The following is a 20,088-nucleotide window of genomic DNA, read 5'->3' on the forward strand; positions in this document are numbered from 1 at the left end:
TGTGGGCCGGAGTCCAGACAGGTGTCTCCAAGGCCGTGAAGAGAGGCACGTACCTCTTCTGGAGCGAGTGACAAGCTAGCCAGAGAAGGTCTTTCGGTCGCCCTTGGTCCCCTGCCTTTCTCCATGGTGTAGACTGCAAGGCCACCTCTTGGAGGGAAGTGTGGTAGGGGGGCCTCATGAGAGGAATTCCTCTGCTCTCTTTCACCTCAGAAGCCTGGACCATCACGGGATGAACTGATGCCCGAGAGGAACACATGCTCTTCCTGTATCAGAGGAGAGAACCCAGGACTCACAGGGCTGCTCACCTCCCAAGGCAACTCAGCCCACCCCCCCACCCATGGTGGCCCTGGAGAAAATCCACCTACTCAGGGTTAAGTACATCAGGGGTACCCAGGCATCAGGTTTTATTTCAAAATAGGGTCCTATTCTGAGACCATCCTTTCTAACATGAATCAAAAATACACTGGGCTGGGCTTCCCTGGTGGCGCTGTGGTTGAGAATCTGCCTGCCAATGCAGGGCACACGGGTTCGAGCCCTGGTCTGGGAAGATCCCACATGCCGCGGAGCAACTGGGCCCATGAGCCACGATTGCTGAGCCTGCGCGTCTGGAGCCTGTGCTCCGCAACAAGAGAGGCCGCGACAGTGAGAGGCCCGCGCACCGCAATGAAGAGTGGCCCCCACTTGCCGCAACTAGAGAAAGCCCTCACACAGAAACGAAGACCCAACACAGCCAAAAATAAACAAATAAATAAATTTTAAAATGTTTAAAAAAAAAAAAAATACACTGGGCTAAGAGTCAGGGGGCCTGGACTCCAGGCCGACCTCTGCCGCGCTCTGTTTGAGCCTCAACCACTCTGGGCCCCAGAGCCCCAGTCTGAACAGGAAGGGTCTGGACAGGGTGAGCCCGAGATCCTTGCATCTCAGACATAGGATTTAAGGCCCAAGTGTTTCCCGTGCAGCCGGCCAGGAGTCACCTGGACGTGTCTGTGACTCCTTCACCATCAGCCACTGTCCCTTCTCTGTCACTGACCACAGAACAAAGTGGAGTTATGGAGGTTCAGCCTGTGACGCGGTTGGGTTTTCTCTTCTTTGCAGTCCGCGTGGACCTCAGTCTCCCTTTGCCTCCAGGTCTACTGTATGGCTGTTAGCATAGCGTCCTCTTGGGCCCTTACAGCTCCTCCTCTCCTTCTGCTGACCCTACCCAGGACTGTACTGGGCAGTAAATCACTTCTCTGTCATCAAGGACTTTGTAGCTAATAGATATTGTCTAATAATCATTAGGACCGGGTGACCTCTGTGCTCTGTTAGTCCCCAAACAATGATGAAAACCTTCCATGACGTATTCCCGGCATCCATGAGACTAGTGTCCCATTCATAAATCTTGACTCAGGAATGCACGTCCTGTCTCCAAGCTCCTATCCCCATACCCTAAGTTAACTCTAAAGTTGTCCCCATGGTGCCTCGGTGGTGCGGAGTACAGCTGCAGATGCTTCCAGATCGCTGTCAGCCCCATCCCACCCTGTGAGTAATAAACTGATCCCATCGATTGGATGGAGCTGCCTGCCTTGCTTTTTGGTCTCAAGATGCCTTCTCAGTTCGGTGGGCACTTATCCTTCCCGCCGTCCTCTGACATCCTCCAACACCTGCACACCAGGAAAACGCAATGGCTCGGCTTCCTCCCAGCGTCCCTCCATAGGCAGAGTCAACATGAGTCCACCTCCCAAGGCTGGTCCCTAGAAGGGCCCATTTGGAGGTGCAGGGTCACCAGGACATTAGTCAGTCATCCCCACATGTCCAGGCTGAAATGATATCTCTGGCCAACTGAGCCAACTAAGACTTGGCTTTGCAGAAGAAGGGCTTAGAAAGTACTGGGCAGGACAGCAGGGGCCCTGGGCCTGGACTCAGCCAGACCTTGGTTCAAGCTCCTTAATTTCTTCAAGCCTCCATTTTCCCAAAAGGTGAGTGGAGCTCATAATGCCATATTCACAGGATTGTGACAACTAAGTTGAAACGTGCTTGATAAACAGGAACTCACTTCACAGATTTAAGAGATCAAAACTCTTCTTAAGGGAGATCCCTGGTGGCCTAGTGGTTAGGATTCCAGGTTTTCACTGCTGTGGCCCGGGTTCAATCCCTGGTTGGGAAACTGAGATCCCACAGGCCGCATGGCACAGCCAAAAAAAAAAAAAAAAAATCTTCTTACAGCCCATGTAGTCTGAGCCCCAGCTGAATGCTATTTCCAGGGCACAAACTGCTCACCCAGGTTTCATGGGATGCTGATTTGGAGGCCTAACCCAGCTGTGCAAGGAAAGACAGCTGCTCAAAGAGGTTGTAGCTGGGACTGTGTCCAGAACTGCAGGGGCCCTAGACTGTATCCAGGACTCTCTGGCCTCTGACCTTTACTGTAGAAGCTCCTAAAAGCTCCCTGACCCCACCTATTGCAGACACAGGTGCCGGCTTGGGGGCTACAGAGCTAACAGGATGCTCTCTGACCACCATGACCTCAGCTTGGGGGGCAGGGCGAAGAGGGAGGTTGCTGCTGCAGGAACACTCTTGCTTTCCCCAAGCCCACCTTGGAAAGCCACCAAGTTCAAAGTCAGCAGCTGAGTGTGTGGCTCCTTCTTTGGTAAAACTACGTCTCCACCCTCAAATGAGCTTCCATTTGAAAGCCAAGGTTCCCCTTGGGCAGAGACCCAAGAAGTCAAGCCTGAGTCTCTTCTACCCAGCTCTGAGCTGTCCCTTCGATGCAGAAGGCTTCAGGCACCGCCTGTCACAGTGTGCCCAAGGAGCCCTACTCCTCTGATCTGTGGTCAGAATGTGCCAGCACCCCCAGTGCCCCAGTGGCAGTGGCAGAAGCAGACAGTGGACCATGGGGCAGCCAGATCCCCTACGACTGGACAGCAAGGGGAATGAGACCATTCAAAAAGCCCAGTGACTGCCTCTCTTAGAGTGTCCTGCTGGCATAGGCTTCATCTTCCTGGTTTTCTCCTGCTCCCTATCCCATCTTTGGCATTCACACACGCAAGTCCTACAAATTTCCCACCGTAAGAGGCATCTAAGAAGTGCTCACCCCGTCTGTGTCTTAACCTTTTTAGACTCCGACCCAGAACCCACCCAGAAAAAGGGAGACCCACACTGATCTCATTCCCCTCAACACGGGTGCTTTTTCCTTGTAACAAAGAATTTGTTCAAGCAACAAAGCACTCAGGATTCCCGGCCCCTCCCTGAACAGCAGGGTTACTACATACTCTGTGTCAAATAACCACATCAAAACTCCTGCCAGATCTCCTGCCAGCTGATGTTAGATTTTAGTACAGACAGGCAGAAACAGGTCCACAAAGTTGAAGGAAGCATTATGGTAGGGGAAAAAATAATCTTCAATTATGACATTTCGAGCCACCAATTTAATTTGTCCAAAGAATCAGAGAAAGGTCTTGCTTATTTGGTTTTGATGGTGGAAAACTCAGGGCGGTTTGCAAACCTGCTGAGGGTAGGGTTGCCAGATTTAGCAAATAAGAATACACGCAACATCTGGGACATATTTATACTAAAAATGTATTCGTGTGTATTTGCAACTGCAATTTAACTAGGCGTCCTGCATTTTCTCTGGTAATCCTCACTAAGGAAGCATCACTGTTTGAGAACTTTGGCCAAACATGACACAGCTGTTCCTTCCCTCCTTCCGCTGTGACTTGTCACCATGACTGGCTGGTCTCAGGAACAGGTATAACGGGCTTCCCTTGGAAAATCGTGACTTTCCGTCCTTTGTACCCCGATCTCAGTGGCTGCCATTTTTGCCCTCACAGGCCCGGTGAGCAGGATTCAGAAGAGTGCTAAGGTGTCCTTTCTCTCTCCTGGCCACCTCAGTGACATTCCACCCCCGATGGTAGCTGCCTTCAGCGGGGTGACTCAGTCCTTCCTCGGCAAGATTTGGCAAGTCCCTCTCGGCTCCATTTCCTGGTCGCCCGGCCTGTGCCCCCAACTTCCGCCTACCCCCTGCTGTCGCCAGGCCTCACCAGCCTCAGGGCATTCTGGGTGCACACACTAATTGACCATGGAGGTCTTCCCCTCTCCCTGGCTGCCCCTCTACAGGGCCCAGAGCCAGTGCTAGGGGCCTCAGGAGAGCAGCGAGGTGACCGCGGCCCTTGGCTTCTCCCAAGACTCTAGGGCTCTGCCAGGCTCCTCAACATCCAGCTTCTCAATGTGCCGCTCCGTGGATGGTCCTGAAGCCCCACTGGGCCAGGACCTGACTCTAATTAGGCCTCGACACTCCCCCTTTACCAGGCCCAGAATCACCCTGGAACCCCCATCTCTCCCAAGATATAAAGGTACTTTCTCTCGCCCTGGGGTATGGTTTTGGCAACTGTCCAGGGATGCAGGATTCTGCCCCAAACTGTTCTTGCCATTGGGGTGGCCCAGAGAGCTGCCCTGACCCCAATCTTAAGCCATACCTCTCCAGTTCTCTCACACCAAGCTCTGCCTTCTGCATCCTAGGGCCACTTCTGTCTCGCCCACAGGCCAGCTCTTCCTGCACAGCTGCACTGGCTCACCGCTCCTGTGTGTCTGGAAGAGGCCAGGGCCTCCTACTCAGATCCACTCGGTTCCTAACTCCCCCCACCCGGCTTTTACGGAGAATTCCAGAGCTGTCACTGCTCTCCCTGATGTCCTTAGAGAACCTGTGGTTTGTGGGAGACGCACAGACCCACTGGGAGAAGAAGCTGGTGCCTCAGTCTCCCGTGTCCCCTTGATTCAGGTACCACTTAACTGGACCACAAAACGAGTTCCCCAAACACCCTGTTTGATTGGATACCATCGTCTGCATTTCCAGGGGCTGGGGTGCAGTCGACCTCACTCTCTTCCTGCTAATGACAGTTTGTCTGCAAAACAGACTATGGGCTCCAGGCAGTAATTAACCAGGATTTATACTGGGGGTTCTACTTTCAAACTCATCTGAGATCCTCGGATGAAAGAAGCCACAGAGTTATTATGGCTGTTCATAAAAATGGGCCAGAAGAGTGAATACCAGCTCCTTGCCAACTCCCCCAAATCCCCACCCCCTCCAACAGGTGCCCACCCACCTGGTCCCTCCCGAGCGCTGCAGCAGGATGGAGAGTCTGATGTGCTCAGCTCTTTGAGAGCCCCCCAGGACAAGCTGCTCAGGAGGATGCAGCCTGCATACCCTGCTCCTCTCCAGCCCCCAACAGCTCCAGGAACACCATCCAACAGGGGGCAGGTCCCAGCCACCCCGAGATGCACTGTCCCAGGCCGGCAGAGAAGAAGGGCACAGCCACGGACATGGGGAAGCTGGGACAGTGCGTCATCACACCCCATGGACCACAGCCCTCCTGTGCCATCTCTTCCTCCTCTTCCCTCCAGCGAGATTCCCCTTACTAGGAAGCCCCAGGCACCCTCATCATACTCAGGGTCTTCTGTGGACCCTCGAGGCTGCTCCCCAAAACAGAGGGACAACAGGCACCCAGGGGGTCTCGGGGCTGCAGCTCTGCCCTTAGCCATGGCCTGCTGCCCAGCTGCCCCACTCAAGGCTGGGGACTGGACAGGGTCTCATGTCGGGACCGTCCCTCCACTCCACGTCACAGCAAGTGGCTAACGTGGCACTGACATGCTTTCTGGAGTGAGCCTACCCCCTGCAGGGCCCAGGCGGGACGCACAACCCCATTAGGGAAAGCAGAGGTGCGCTGGTCCATCCACCCAGGGCGGAGCCTTTGGGAGAGGGAGGCGCCTCGTGCTGGGGGTGAGGAAGAGGCTGACTGCGCAGCCAGGAGTCACACAGCAATCAGCCACCTTCGTGCAGCATTGCTGTGGGGAGGCACCTCCACCCCAAGCTCTGAGGCACGGGGATGCTATGGGCACATTCCACGCTGATGCCTTTGTCCCCTAAGCATTGGGGCTTAAGCGAGAGCCCGCTTCTGCCACAGGTTCCAGAGCTGAAACTTCGGCTTTGACGGAGGGCCAGCCACAGTCTTGGAAAGCACGTTGGAATGTGGATCCCAGCTCTCCTGCTGGGCAGGTCTCTCAACCAGTCTGAGCCTCGATCTTCAGATGTGTAAAATGGGTGCAACAGTGCCAGCTCGGGGTTGTTGTAAAGATGAAATGAAATAAAGAATAAAAAAGAGCCCTAGACAAATGCTGGACACGTGACTTTCCCCTTTATTAGCATCCCCTCTATTTTGGCATCTTTTGCATTAACTGTGTTCGCTGGCAACCAGTGACATAGAGGTTAGTCAGCCTCCGCGGACAGGGCCGCTCCTCACAGCCCTGGGAAGCAGGGGTGTTGAGCCTGGGGGAGGGGTGGGGCACGTGGGCACCCGGCCAACCCCAGGGAGGGGCAGTATTGACCAAGCAGGACTGATGAAGCTGCCCTCCCTTGAATGGTCACCCCATGCAGATGACTGAGGGGATGAAATGAGTCCTGGATAGAAAGAGCAGATTGCCCTCCCCTCCCCCAAGCCTCTCCCACATCTCAGACCAGAGCCCTGAGGTCACCACCCCTGTCCAGCTCAGGAAGGCTCCCGGATTGGCTTTGACAGAAACACCCACCACCACCACCTCCACACCCCAGGGTCCCCTCCAGGCTTCCTCGGGATTCCTGATAAGGCCACACAGACCCTCGGATGCAGCGCAGCTTCTCGGTATCCTCCCCGGGGTCTGGGTGAAAGGGTCCCAGGTCAGAGCCCCTACCAGGCCCAGGGTGCAGCTCATTTCGCTACTCCACGTGGGCAATTAACCCCACACACCACCAAGCCCCCCAGCACTGGCTCAGAAAAGGAGGGGGCTGTTCCCTACATAGCCTTGGCCTGGGTCTCGGGAAGAGGGGCTGCTCCAAGCCCAGAAAGGCCTGGGAGGGCCTTGCACCAGCCCTGGGGCTCAGCTCTCAGGGCCTTCTCCAGCCCAGTCCCCTCCTTCATGCCTACAGGACAGTGTGCTTGCCTACCTCTTTCATTGCCCAGAGCTTGTCTTCCTTGTCAGCGCTCATCCCTCCATCCAACACATTTACTGAGCTCCTGTAACAGCCTAGTTAGGAGGATGGTGATGAGGACAAATCCATCCCTGCCCTGAAGGAAAGAGGACAACAGAGCTTAGTTTACTGGGCGCTTACTACGAGCCTGGACTGTTCTAAACATTTGACTTTCATAACTTCCGAGGGAGGTGGTACTTAGCAGGTAGGAAAGTGCGCCCACAGGGTTAAGTGGCTTGGTCAGGGTTACAGATGGAATCAGTGGCAGAGATGGGACGCACGCCAGGATAGCGTGGCTCCAGAGCCTGTGGCCATCGCGCCCTGCCCTCCAATAATGGCCATGATGGCCATCAGTACAGGGGGCCTTGGGGACGGACCGGGGAGGGTGGGAGTGGTGGGGAAAGAGCAGAGATCTGTGGCAGAAGGTGAACCCTGAACTGAGCTTTGAAGATGGCAGTAATTTATTGTTGCGGGTGTCACCTCCTACCGCCCGCCAGTCTGTGAACCCCCTAAAGAAAGAGGCTGCGTTTTTGCACATCGCTTTCTCTCCAGGATCCAATATAGCGTCTGATACATGGTGCACTCAATTAACAGCTGCTGATGAAATAGATTAACAAAAAAAGGAACCGGGTTTGGGAGTGGAGATCATGTCCTCTTTCTCTCTGACGTCTGAGCTCCTAGCACAGCTCTGGGCACGTGGACGAGAACTGAGCCGCACCTCGTTCCTCAGTGGGGGTGGGATCTGGGATGAGTGGACAGAGACACCTTTCCCCTGGCTTAGCACGCTGGGCGGGTCACCTCTGAGCGACCGCTGTGAACTAAACCAACTGCCCAGTGCCCAGACAGGCTTGGGGTGGAGGAGGAGGAGGAGGATGAATGAGGGCACCGACTATGTGGACGGGGGTGGCGGGAGGGGGAGGGGAAATGAGGAAGGGGCAGGGAAAGGGCAATTGGCAAGAGTGGCAGAACCCCCCTACCCTCTGGCCTACTACCCCATGACAAAACTCAGATGGCATCCGAGAGGCACTCCCCCAGTTCATTCACCGGTGTCTCCCCTCAATAAGCACTGACTAAGCCCCAGCAGTCGGCTGGACACAGCCCGGCCCCCTCAGCACACACGGTCTATGGTCAACACCGGGCAGGAGGGCACAGATATGCCAACACCTGAGTGCACCCCACTCTCTCCGGGTGCCACAGAGGAGGGGGTGTCCATCTCAGTCGGAGCGTTGAATAAAAACCTGGTGGTCTCCAATAAAACAAAGAGAACAGGGGAGGAAGGTCAGATCAAACGGAGGTCACTCATTGAACAAGGGCCTGAGGGGTCCAGCCATGTGGCTGGCTCACTGAGAACAGTTTGGAGTGGCAGGACCTCTGGGTGGGCGGGGAGAAGCTAGTGTAGAATTAGGGCCAGAGAGAGGCCGAAAGAAGCCAGACCCCGCTGGCCTCTTGGCTGGTGAGGAGTCTGGACTTTCCTCAGTGGCCTGTGGGGAGCTATTGCAGCATCTCTAAGCCAGGAGGAGGACTTTCCATTTCCAGCAATGGCCCTGGCTGGTGTGTGAAGCACGGATAAAGGGGAAGCTCAAACTGGAGGCAGGGAGGCCAGGGAGGCTGTGGCAACCTGCCCAGCAAGTTAAGACATTAAGGACATTGTGCATCCACGGCATGAACTTGTGAGGGGGTGAAGGAGAGAGGGAGCCAAGAGGATGCCCAGGCTCCTGGCTTGGATTTCTGGGTCCTCTGGGATGGAGGACCAGGAAGGCCCAGATCTGGGAGAAGGAGGGATGTTCCTTCAGATGAGTGGATCTGAGGAGGTGACGGCTGGCTCATCTGGGCGTGTGAGACTGGAACAGAGGAGAGGGGCCTCGGTGGAGAGTCATCAGGACATACTGGTAATTGTGACCATGGATATGTCCCAGATGGCCCGAGGAGGGGCGGGGTGAAGAAGCGAAAGAGAAGACTGCCTATGTCGGAATTCAGGGGACCCGTCCCCGTGAGGAGTAAGCAGAGCCAGAGGAGGATGCACGTCTAAGCTGGGATGTCCAGAGAAGCAGGGGGAAGAGGGGTCCAGAGGGGAGGCGGGGAGGAGGGTCAGTGTCAGCACAGGCTGAGGTCACTCCTTGAGTCGTGCATCTGGTCACTGAGTGGCTTGGAATGGCAGGACCTTGGGGCAAGCAGAGGCGTGGGGGGACTGCAGGTGAGGGTGCCCAAAGGAAGCTGTCTCCGCAGAAAGCAGGAAGGCAGTAGTTGGGGCTGGAGCAATTGTCCTAGGCCTCCTTCTCCCCACACCAGCCCTGCACTAACCCCTTGCATTCTGCCCCAAGCCCTCTGTACCTCTTTCCCGCATGTGCATGTTTGCAGGGCGCCATCACCCGTGAGCCAGCTGTGGCCCTGTGTTTGTCATTATCGACCCCGTGGCTGACGGTCGGCCCGGGTGCCTTGTGTCCCTCCCAGCTGGGAGCTCTCTGGGCCGGGGCTCGTCAGAGTGGGCCGCTCAGCCCGACCTCACCCACCCACCTCCCCCCGCCACCCCCAGTCAGGGCCTTGGCAGGTGCCACCCTCAGAAACCAAACCAGAATCAAAAATACATTTGCAAGAAAGTGGGAAACTTTATTGAATTAGCTTTTCTGTTTAGTAGAGAAGCGGAGGAATCAGAGGAGACAGGTCAGGGGGAAGAGGAAGCAGACCCAGAGAGAAGGGCGGGGAGTGGCTGTCCTCGGGGGGGGTTGCGGGCCGAGAGCGGAGTGGCCGAGCCTCGGGTCCTGCAGTCCCTCCTTTGCTCCTGCAGGGAACCGTCAGCTCTCTCCTCTGGGTGCTGAAGACAGAGGGAGGGCCTGCCCGGCAGATTTAAGGCTTATTTTTTTCTATAAGGCGGCGAGTGGAGCTGGTGGTGCCGCTAGTAGAGATGATGGTGTTTCCTGGGAAATGGAAGAGGCAAAAGACCTTCAGGCTGGAGAAGACCCAGCTCAGGCCAGCTCAGGCCCCCCAGGAGGGCCCCAAACCCCTAGTCAGTCTGGTGGCGTGGGGGGTAGTTGATGGGGACTGTGTTATTGTCTGGGGGACTCCCTCCACGACAGCCCCGTGGGTCTGCGGGGACAGAGCCACCTATTCTGAAAGGAAAACAGAGGAGCACGTGACGACTTCTGCTCCAGTACCATCCCCCCTCCCTACACTGGGGAACCCGGCACTGCCGCCCAGCCCGCCCACAGGGCAGGAGGCTCATCGCCTCTCCCACTGGGTTATTTCCTTACCTCCTGTGGCGAAGGCGGGCAACCTGGGAGAAAGGAGAGAGGCAGCCATGAGCGGACGGCCACTGAGGACAGCCGCCTACCTGTCCTCAGATGGAGTCGCTCAGATCATCACTTGGAGCCCCTGAGTTGGGCTCTTTGCCCAGCTGTGCCCCCAGCCCCACAGAGCAGCAGCAGCAGGTGACTCCCAGGCCTGTCCTGTCTGTCTGTCTGTCTGTCTGTGAAGCCTCAGGAGGAGATATTATTAGGCATTTGCTGGACGTCTTGTCCTCCCTCTGCTTCACTCGACCCCTTACCCCTCCCTTGATCCCACAAGGATGGCCTGATCCCTGCAGATAGTCTGAAGGCAGTTAAATCTCTATTTTAACAGCTTTGTTGGGCTGCCCTGAATCCAAGCTAATACTTTTCCAATATGAGATATTTTCTCCATAGTCCCTAGTCCTGCCAATCTAACCTGGAGGCCTGAATTAAAAAGTTAAAGGGGGCTTCCCTGGTGGCGCAGTGGTTGAGAATCTGCCTGCCAATGCAGGGGACACGGGTTCGAGCCCTGGTCTGGGAAGATCCCACATGCGGTGGAGCGACTGGGCCCGTGAGCCACAACTACTGAGCCTGCGCATCTGGAGCCTGTGCTCCGCAACAAGAGAGGCCGCGATAGTGAGGGGCCCGTGCACCGCGATGAAGAGCGGCCCCTGCTTGCCGCAACTAGAGAAAGCCCTCGCACAGAAACGAAGACCCAACACAGCCATAAATAAATAAATAAATAAATAAATAAACAAATAAACAAACAAACAAACATGCGGTCTTGCAAAAAAAAAAAAGTTAAAGGAAATGCCCCTACAGTCTGATGCCAGAGGACAAAGAGGAAGCTGTGGTCCTGGCTCTTGGTCCAGGCTGTTTAAGCTGACAGGTGTCCTTCCCTCCCAGACACAAGGGCCTGATCCCTAAGGCCCTGCCTGCCCTGACAGCCCAGGGTCCCGCAGTCACTTTCCCACATGACCTACCTGGCGTCCTGGCCCTCCAGCAGGCTGCGGTAGGTGGCGATCTCCTGCTCCAGCCGCGCCTTGATGTCCAGCAGCATCCTGTACTCCTGGTTCTGGCACTCCATCTCATTGCGGAGCTCGCTCAGCTGGGCCTCGACGCTGCTGATGAGGCCCTGGATGTGCTGCAGCTGCAGGGCGTAGCGGCACTCGGTCTCCGCCAGCGTGCTCTCCAGCCCGGCTTTCTGGTGGGGCAGCAGAGGAGAAGGTCTGAGGGGAGCCGGGCCAGGGGGAGGGGCCTAGAGGGGGCAGCCACTGGGCAGGGGCAGCAGGTGTACCATGCTCAGCTGGGACTGCAGCTCAATCTCCAGACCCTGGAGTGTATGCCTGAGCTCCGTGATCTCCGTCTTGCTGGTCTGGATAACGGCGGTGCTGGAAGACACCTCCTTGGTCAGCTCTGCACTCTGGAATTCAAGCAGGACCAAGGTGACGGAAGAGCCCAGCTGGAAGGCCCAAGCACCCCCTGGCTCAGCGAGGTTAGAGGGCCAGGTACCTTGCCACGGAACCATTCCTCGGCATCCCGGCGGTTCTTCTCCGCCATGGCCTCGTACTGCTCCCTCATCTCCGTCAGCACGTGGGTCAGGTCAATGCCTGGGGTGGCGTCCATCTCCACATTGACCTGGCCGACCACCTGGTTTCTGAACTCCTTCATCTCCTGTAGGGATGGAAAAGGAAGATGCATGAAGCTCCTCAGCCTGCCCCTCCTTGGCTCTGAATGCTACTGGAATGTTCTGGAAAGTGCTTCCAGGTCCCACGGTGGAGGGCTGAGCCTGGCTGCGGCAGAGGGCTCTCTGTCATCACTGAAGGTAATTCAGCCATGGCAAACACAGCCCACCTCTCACCTCCTCGTGGTTCTTCTTCATGTAGGTCAGCTCCTCGGTCAGGTTCTCAATCTGCATCTCCAGGTCGGTCTTCAGCAGGGTCAGTTCGTCCATCACCCTGCGCAGGCCGTTGGTGTCGGCCTCCACGCTCTGGCGCAGGGCCAGCTCGTTCTCATACCTAAAGGATTTTTAAATTGAAAAAAACAACATAGAAATGGTATTAGGAGTTTGGGTTTTTGAGCACAAGTCACCCATTCTCCTTACTTAGCCCTGCAATAAACATTTCTCTGCTCCAATAAAAAAAAAGGAAGGAAGGAAGGAAGGGAGGGAGGGAGGGAGGAAGGAAGGAAGAAATGGTATTAGACACTCCACTACCCCTGCACTGGACTCTGCTACTTCCGCAAGACCTTCACTCCTGGGATGCTCTGGTTACATTGTTCAGAGGAACATTTGTCTAAAACTATAACTGCTGGGAAAGGGGAATGAGGGAAATAAACTCACTTGAGCCTGAAGTCGTCGGCAGCCAGCCTGGAGTTGTCAATCTCCAGAATGATGTGGTTGTTGTCGATGGTGGCCGCCAAGATCTGCAAAATACAAAAGGTAACCAACCACTGGAGGGTCCACAAGCTTGGGGAGCAGGACTGAGAAAACACGGGCAGGACGGGTGGCCATCAGACTCTGCCTCTTCTCTGCCCCTGTGAGCTGGGACAGGGCACTTCTCTCTGGGCCTCAGTTCCTCTTCTGTAAAGTGAGAGACAGGACAGGTCCCCTTGGTTTGTTCTGTCACTCCATCATTCTATGTCTGGTCATGGTGGGAAGGATCGGGATGTACATTTCAGGGGAACGACCCCACCAAGAACGTCTGTGGTTAGTCACGTCTCTGCAGCGTCAGACTGGCAACCTCTCGAGGCCGCTGTCTTGAGAGCCTTTCTTCTCCTTAAGATCAGGACAGAATCAGCCTGGCTCGTCACAGTTCATGATAACATCACCGGAGCTGGCCTCCCCTCTGAGCAGCGTGGAATTCCAACAAATACCCCCATCCATTTGAATTTCTTGTCTAAACTTTTGTGTTCCAGAACATTTAAAATCCACCCCACATAGCTGGGACTCAGCCCAGGCAGATAGATTTCTGTTCCAACAAGCTGGCATCACAGCGTGATGGACAGGCCTTGACGGAGAGAATCTCAGCTTAGCACTGCCTAAGCCTCTGCCTTCATCTCCCCTACCTGGTCGCTGCCAATTGAGAATGCCAGTTTAAAGGAGGCCCCTACAAAATAGTGTTCCCAAACCAATGAATGAACATGCATTCCTTTCTCTGTTGGTTTTAGCCATTCTTAGTGGCTTTTAAAACTTCCAAATAACCCAGCACAGCTTCCAAATAACCCAGTGGGTTAGGATTATAGAGATCAAGTCACTAATAACATAACTGGAAAGCAGTAAAAAATGTTGGCATGAGTAAGAACAATAAAAATGAATAATGGGAGAGAACACATAGCCTGAGAAAGCCCATCAGGAATAGAGATGCTTGATAGACAGTAAAAGACTAGATTTTCCCCCAAAGGAAGGGTAAGAATTCTGCCCACACTGCACCTTCTGGTCCCTAGGGACCCTGCTTTTCCTGGCCATCGCATCTCTGCCCCGCTCAGAGGAACCCTCCTCGACCTGCAAGGACTCACCTTGCCCCGGAGGTCCTCGATGGTCTTGAAGTAGGGGCTGTAGTCGTGCTCTTGGCTGACTGGGCTCTTCTTCAGATACCAGTCATGGATCTTCTTCTCCAGGTCGGTGTTGGCCTCCTCCAGGGCGCGCACCTTCCCCAGGTAGGAGGCCAGGCGTTCGTTGAGGTTCTGCATGGTGATCTTCTCATTGCCAGAGAGGAGGCTGCCATCGCCACCACTGAAGTCACCAAAGCCACCTCCAAGGCCACCTCCAAAGCCACCTCCAAGGCCACCTCCAAAGCCACCTCCAAGGTCACCTCCAAAGCCTCCACCCAAACCACTACCAGCCCCTCCACCGAAGCCGCAGCTTATGCCACCTCCAAAGCTCCCAGCTGATCCCCCAGAGAAAAACCGGGTTGAGCCGGTAGAGATACTGCGACCTCCTCCCAGCTTGCAGGAGCCACCCCCAAAGCCACCTCCATAGCTGGCAGAGGAATTCTGCAGGAAACTGCTCATGGTGAGAGCGAGATGGGCAGAGAGTTGGTGCAGTAGGATCTTGGCTTGGCCTGGCTGAGGTCTGTGGCTCTTCCCCGGAGTGGATGCCTTTTATACACCTTCCAGGGGGTTGGACGGTTGCCCCATCTTCTCTCCTCCCTTCCCCACCCTCTTACTGGTGCCAACTGCACATCTGTTTCCCACAAGCTCATTACCTCTGTTCTCCAGGGTGGGTTGTGCCATTGGGGGAGGGGGCATTTTTTTTTCTTAATCCTTAACAAAAGTGATGATTCAGAGGGAACGGTGTTGTACTTGAGACTACCCTTTGACAACTGAATTCTGTCTCACCTCTCCACTTAGGGAACTCACTCCCATCGGCCCCACCCAATGTTAGAACCAGGACTGAGCTGCACCGGTCTGCCAGGGAGCCTCTGCCGAGGAAGGGTGGCTGCAAGGTGGCCCCGCGTTGTCACTTCAGCCCTCTGCCTCCCTTCTTCCTGTTTCTAAGAGGTCTGACTGGAATGTTCTGCGTCTTTCTCAGCATTTCATCTACTCCAGTGCTCCCAGCAACAATGACAAACTTTGCTTGGTCCTGTAGAATCAACAACCTTGAAGGCTTTTAGGCTGAGAAAAAAATGGCTCCAAGACCATCAGGTAAAGTCATGGTGGCAAGGGACCTTAGGGACCATCCAACACAGCTGGGGAAACTGAGGCATAGAAAGAGCAAGTGGCCCTGCACATTATAATAGCTAACACCCTGAGATCCCTCACCATATGCAGGCACTGGGCTAAGAAATTTATATTGACTGCCTCATTTAATCTTTGCAACAGCCCAATAAGGTGAGTACTCCTATTATCCCCATTTTACACAGGAGGAAACTGAGCCTTAAGGGCAGAGTCAGGACTGAAACCCAAGTCTGGTCCTGTCTACACTAGGCTCATTTTTTTAGGCATTTTTTTCCTACAGTAAAATGGACAAATCATAAGCATCCAGCTTAATGCATTTTTACCCACGTATGAAATTTTAAGCATGTGTTTACTTTGTAACCACCACCCAGAACATTTCCAGCACCCCATAAAGCTCATTGTACCTTTTCCCAGTCAATCGCCCCCCCATACACTCCGTGCCCCTGACATACCCATAATTCCAACTCTGTCACCATAGATCAATTCAGATGTTCTCAGCCAGGGGCTATTTTGCTCCCCAAGGGACATTCAATAGTGTCTGGAGACATTTTGGTTGTCACAACTGGGGGATGCTACTGGGATCTGGGGGATAGACACCAGAGATGTGGCTAAATATCCTACTGTGCACAGGACAGCCCCTGCCCCAAAGAATTCTCCAGCCCAGAAGGTCAGTAGTGTCGAGGTCAAAAAGCCCTAGGTCAGCCTGGCCCATGGGTTTAATTACTCCATTATAGCAGCCACAGAGCCACAGCCACGTCCAGAAAGGAAGTCTTCTAATACTGAGCAGGGCTCTTTCTAGCCCCCCAACCACATGACACCTGCCCCAGCTTGTGAGTGTTTGACCAAGAGGCCACATAGAGGATGTGACCCAGGGCCTGGGGCCAGGGTCTCTGCCGAGGAGCCTGGGATGTGACTGAAACTCAGGGTCTACTTAGGAAGCCGGCGGAGGAGGCCTCACCACTCAGGCTGAATGAAAAAAGAAATGGGCCTTGAGCTGGCCTCTCAGAAGCCCGGGAGAGAAGGAGAGTTTCCAGGGCTGAGAGTGCAGGACACTGGACTCGAGCTCCAAGCCTCCACTCACCAAGGGGGCCAAGGTTTCCGTGAATGGCCTCCTGGGAGCTGCCTGCCCACAGCAGCCTGAAGGGCTGGGTGGGATAGGCCAGGAGCTGGGGTGAGGTGGCACAAGCTTGAGGTTGTGCTGGAAGCCCCTTCGCTGATTCAGCAAGACCAGAAAGGAGGGCTCGGAGTCAGGGCTTTCTTGGCCTTTATTTTCTGTGGGTAGGGAAGTGGGCCTGCGTCTCCCCCAGCGGGTGTCAGTGTCAGGGAGAGAGCCGGGCCAGGCTGCGGTGCTCTAAGACCACGGGGAGGCCAGGGATTCAGGCTGACCCCTGACCCTGCCCGGCCTTCCTGCCCAAACTGATGGCTCAGCTCTCTCTCTGAAAACGTGTGATTCAGCCCAAAGCAGGAGCCCTCGCTCTCTCAGTGGGGATCAAAACTGACAAGAAGGTGATTAATGGAACCTGCCAGACCTGGAATGACAATCCTCCTGGGGCTGAAGAGCAGGTTCAGCCAACGCCTCTTAGAGGAACAATAACCACAGATCCTCCAAAGCCCCATGGTGGCCAGGACATGCCTCCCTCACAGGGTCAGGGCACGGCCCCTCTGCACCCCTCCCGAGCAGGGTATGTGATGCCTTGACACCTGAATGCCTTCCTCTGACCCCAAGTGAACCCCAGGGCCCATGGGGCGGGGGGACACATGCCAGTGCTACTGAAGGAGCTGGGTAGAGACCCATCCTGGGGACCCCATTTCTCCTCTCCCAACCCTTGTCCAAATGGGGCATGACAGAGTGCTGGGGCTGAGGCACTGCCCACATGTCTAAAGCTTCCTTCTTTGCTTTCTGGCAAAATCACCTCCGCTATAATGTTTCCAGGGAAGGGGAGGGAAAGCCCCATTTATGAGTGACCCCTGCTGAGGAAGCTGAGCTTAACAGGTTGTCACACAACAACAGGAGAGGGGTTTTATTCGCCCCATTTTATAGATGTGGCAGCTGAGGTTCAGGGAAGCTAAGTCACTAGTCCAAGGTCACCATGAAGTCAAGATTTAAACTGGCATCTGGCTCTCTCTACCCCACCGGTTGGTGTCTTGGAGCCTTGCTGCAAACTCAGTGTCTGATCTCTGAGGGTTCCATTCTGTGTGTGTTAAAAGATAATAAAATAACACTAGCTAACATTTCTGAATACTGTGTGAAACACTCTACATGCATGACTTCATTTGGTCCTTGAGACAACTCTGCTATTGTTATTGTATCCTTTTTGCAGATGAGGAAACAAAGGCCCAGAGAGGTTAACTACATTGCCCAAACTTGAGTATGTCAGAGCCAAGATTCAAACCTCTGGCTCTAGGGTCTGTGCCCTTAACTACTGCCTGGTCGATCCCTTTCAGGCCAGTGTTAGCGCTGTCCCATCCAGAGGGCCTTCTCTCTTGCCCTCTCCATTCTCAGGCCTCCTGTCACCCAAGACCCAGCTGGTGGATGGTCCTGAATCCCACAGCGGTTAGGCCTGTGCAGCTGTTGGCCTGATGGTCAGCCTGTCTGCTGTCTGGCCTGATGTGAGCTCCAAAGCTCGGGGGCTTGTAAGGGTACTTACTCAACGCAAAATGTCAAAGCCTAAATTGTCGTAGGAAATTCCCCATCCAACTCCTTCATTTCACACGTGGGAAAAACTGAGACCCAGAATGCCAAGGCCCAGGGCAGTGGGAAGGGAAGAGTAATGCATGGATCTCTAGCTCTACCACTGATTCATTGCGGGCCTTATGTTGAAATGACTTCTAAGTTTCCTGCAGCAATGCCCTCTGAGGCTCTTGTTCTCCAAAATGTATCCAGAGTCACCAGATTGTTCATCTGCAAAGCTGAGGCCTAGACCTCATCCCCCAGCTCCTAACCCAGCGGTCCTTGCTTGAATCTTGGGTCAGGCTCCTCCCTCCTTCCCTCTCTCCCTGGACAACAGGGGGCCCAGAGCCCAGGCTGGCTGACCACCTCCCAAAGGGTCCTAAGGCTCCCCCCCAGGGGAGGGGTCTCTTGTGAAAGGCAGACCCACCCCAGACGGTGGACCTGGGCCCTCTGGCAGCCCTCCACCCTCAGAGACACCTGCTTGACACAGCAATCCTCAGGAACCTTCTCCAGACTAGCCTCAAGGCCTCAGGGCTTCACGTTTCTACATAATCAGCTTTCTAAAATCCCTTTTATACCACCAGGGTTCCCCAGAAACCCAGCGAGGCCAGCAAAGGCTTTGAGTTAGGTGGACCTGTTTCAACCCTACTTCTGCCACAGACTGGCTGTGTGACCTTGGGAACGTTACTCAACCTTTCAGTGCCTCGGTGACCGCAACTGAAGAATAGGCATTCGATGAGTTAGTATTTGAGAAGCACCTGACCCACAGGAGCTCCCGGCAGGCGGAAGGTTACTCTTCCCTCCCTGTTACAAATGAGGAAATGCGAGCTTCTCCTTGTTAGATGACCCGTCGGAGAATTCTTCTGGGCCTCCTCCATCCAGGGCCAGCTCGTTGCTTCGCCTCCCTCTCTGGTCTCTGCAGCCAGCACGGCACCCACGGCAACCAGACATGTGACAGTTGGTGGCATTCCTGTCTTATTTCCCCCGCTCAGTCTTACATTCCCTGAAGACAAGGGCTTTGTCCTCCAAATACTGCTCCTGGCACAGGGGAGCTCTGGCTAACCGTCCGAGAAGCTGTTTCAGAGACACACTGTCTGCTGGCTTTAGGTGAGAAGGAATATCTAGCAGGAATGGTATCAAGTGGGGTCACCCCAGCTGCAAATCTCATGGGAAAAGCTGCCACCTCCTTATTTCCCCTCGTACCGCCAGCTGCCCACGGAGGGACAGGTGACCCCCAGGTGGGCACATGCCCAAGACATGAGCAAATGTCCAGAGCCATGTCTAAGGCAAGAAAGAGCAGAAGAGAAGAAAGTTCATGCCTTCGTGCAACAGCTATTTATTGAGCTACCCTTCTGAGGACTCAGCAGTGCAGGGTGCAGACACAGCCCCTGCTGTCGCAGATCCCACAGGCCAGGCTCCCTTCGGAGGTCCCAGGACACAGAGCAGCTCATAGACAACCTTGAGAGCATCTCATCCAGTCAGACGCCTCCATTTAAAGATGCGGAAACTGAGACCCGGAGGAGAACAGGGACCAAAGTCCTCGGGGAGAGAGGGGTGGGCATGCCCCACGCCTGCTCTGGGAAGGCCAGCCTGAACACAGGACACGCCCGGGGCCCTAATCCCTAGTCCCAAAGCTGCCCTCTCTGTGGGGAGGAGAGAGGCCTGCTGCCTGCTTCCCGGATTGGCTGGAAAGCCAGCCCCACCTCCATCCAGGGGCAGGAAGCGGGCTGTCTCTGCCCCGAAGATGATTTAAGGGCTCAGCCAGGCACGAGCTATCCCTAGGTGTGGGCATCTCACTCCACGGTCAGGCAGGGGACAGGACTTGGCAGGTTCCAAGGGCTTCTCTGATAGCCTGTCCCTGAATCCCAGCAGAGCAAGAATGGGGATTCGGGGGAGATAGAAGCAGCCTCCCCTTCCCACCCACCCCCAGCTCAGGGTCTGGCCCAGAGAGAAGGCTCACTGGATCAGGGCTGAGCCCCCACGACACCCTGCACCTTTGCAGATGTGGTTATTCTTGCAAGCAAAGAAGACTCTTCGGTGGCTGTTTAGAAGGCCTGAGCCCTCCCAACAGAGGCCCGGAAGTCGGCGAGACAGGAAAAGCAGCCCGGCCTCAGTGGGGTCGGAGAGTTCCCAAAAGGAGCCTGGATGATCCCGGGATGTTGGGGACGTGGAACCTGGTGCTCTGGGCTTGAACCACAGCGTGAGAGACCAAGGTGGCATGTGACGACAACCTCTCTGACTGTAATGGCTGTGTGACACTTGAACAGGCTGCCCCTAGAGGTTAAGAAATGGGTTTCAGGGACTTCCCTGGTGGCGCAGTGGATAAGACTCTGTGCTCCCAATGCAGGGGGCCTGGGTTCGATCCCTGGTCAGGGAACTAGATCCCACATGCATGCAGCAACTAAGTAGTCTGCCTGCCGCCACTAAGACCCGGCACAACCAAATAAATAAATATTTTTAAAAAAAAGAAAAAGAAGAAATGGGTTTCAGACCAGCACACC

The 20,088-nt window shown here is 55.0% G+C and overlaps 1 protein-coding gene across 1 annotated transcript; it reads right to left on the reverse strand.

The window, feature by feature from the left end:
• Positions 1–9,558: 9,558 nt before the first annotated feature.
• KRT13 (keratin 13) lies at positions 9,559–14,322 on the reverse strand. Its single transcript, XM_036837872.1, has 8 exons — positions 13,756–14,322; positions 12,581–12,663; positions 12,101–12,257; positions 11,752–11,913; positions 11,537–11,662; positions 11,223–11,443; positions 10,225–10,247; positions 9,559–9,891 (listed from the first exon to the last, which is right to left on the reverse strand). Exons 1-8 carry the CDS (start codon positions 14,248–14,250, stop codon positions 9,821–9,823), a joined length of 1,338 nt encoding a protein of 445 aa, XP_036693767.1. The 5' UTR covers positions 14,251–14,322; the 3' UTR covers positions 9,559–9,820.
• Between the last annotated feature and the right edge of the window lie 5,766 nt (positions 14,323–20,088).

This window comes from Balaenoptera musculus, chromosome 20 (assembly GCF_009873245.2).
Source record: "Balaenoptera musculus isolate JJ_BM4_2016_0621 chromosome 20, mBalMus1.pri.v3, whole genome shotgun sequence".
NCBI lineage: Eukaryota > Metazoa > Chordata > Mammalia > Artiodactyla > Balaenopteridae > Balaenoptera > Balaenoptera musculus.

What these genes read in the sequence shown, in the direction of transcription:
- KRT13 (XM_036837872.1), bottom strand. Translation starts at nt 14,250, where the DNA reads ATGAGCAGTTTCCTGCAGAATTCCTCTGCCAGCTATGGAGGTGGCTTT. An exon ending in GCCGACGACTTCAGGCTCAA is followed by an intron (nt 12,258 to 12,580) that starts GTGAGTTTATTT and finishes AAAATCCTTTAG; the next exon opens with GTATGAGAACGAGCTGGCCC. An exon ending in AGGAATGGTTCCGTGGCAAG is followed by an intron (nt 11,663 to 11,751) that starts GTACCTGGCCCT and finishes CTTGAATTCCAG; the next exon opens with AGTGCAGAGCTGACCAAGGA.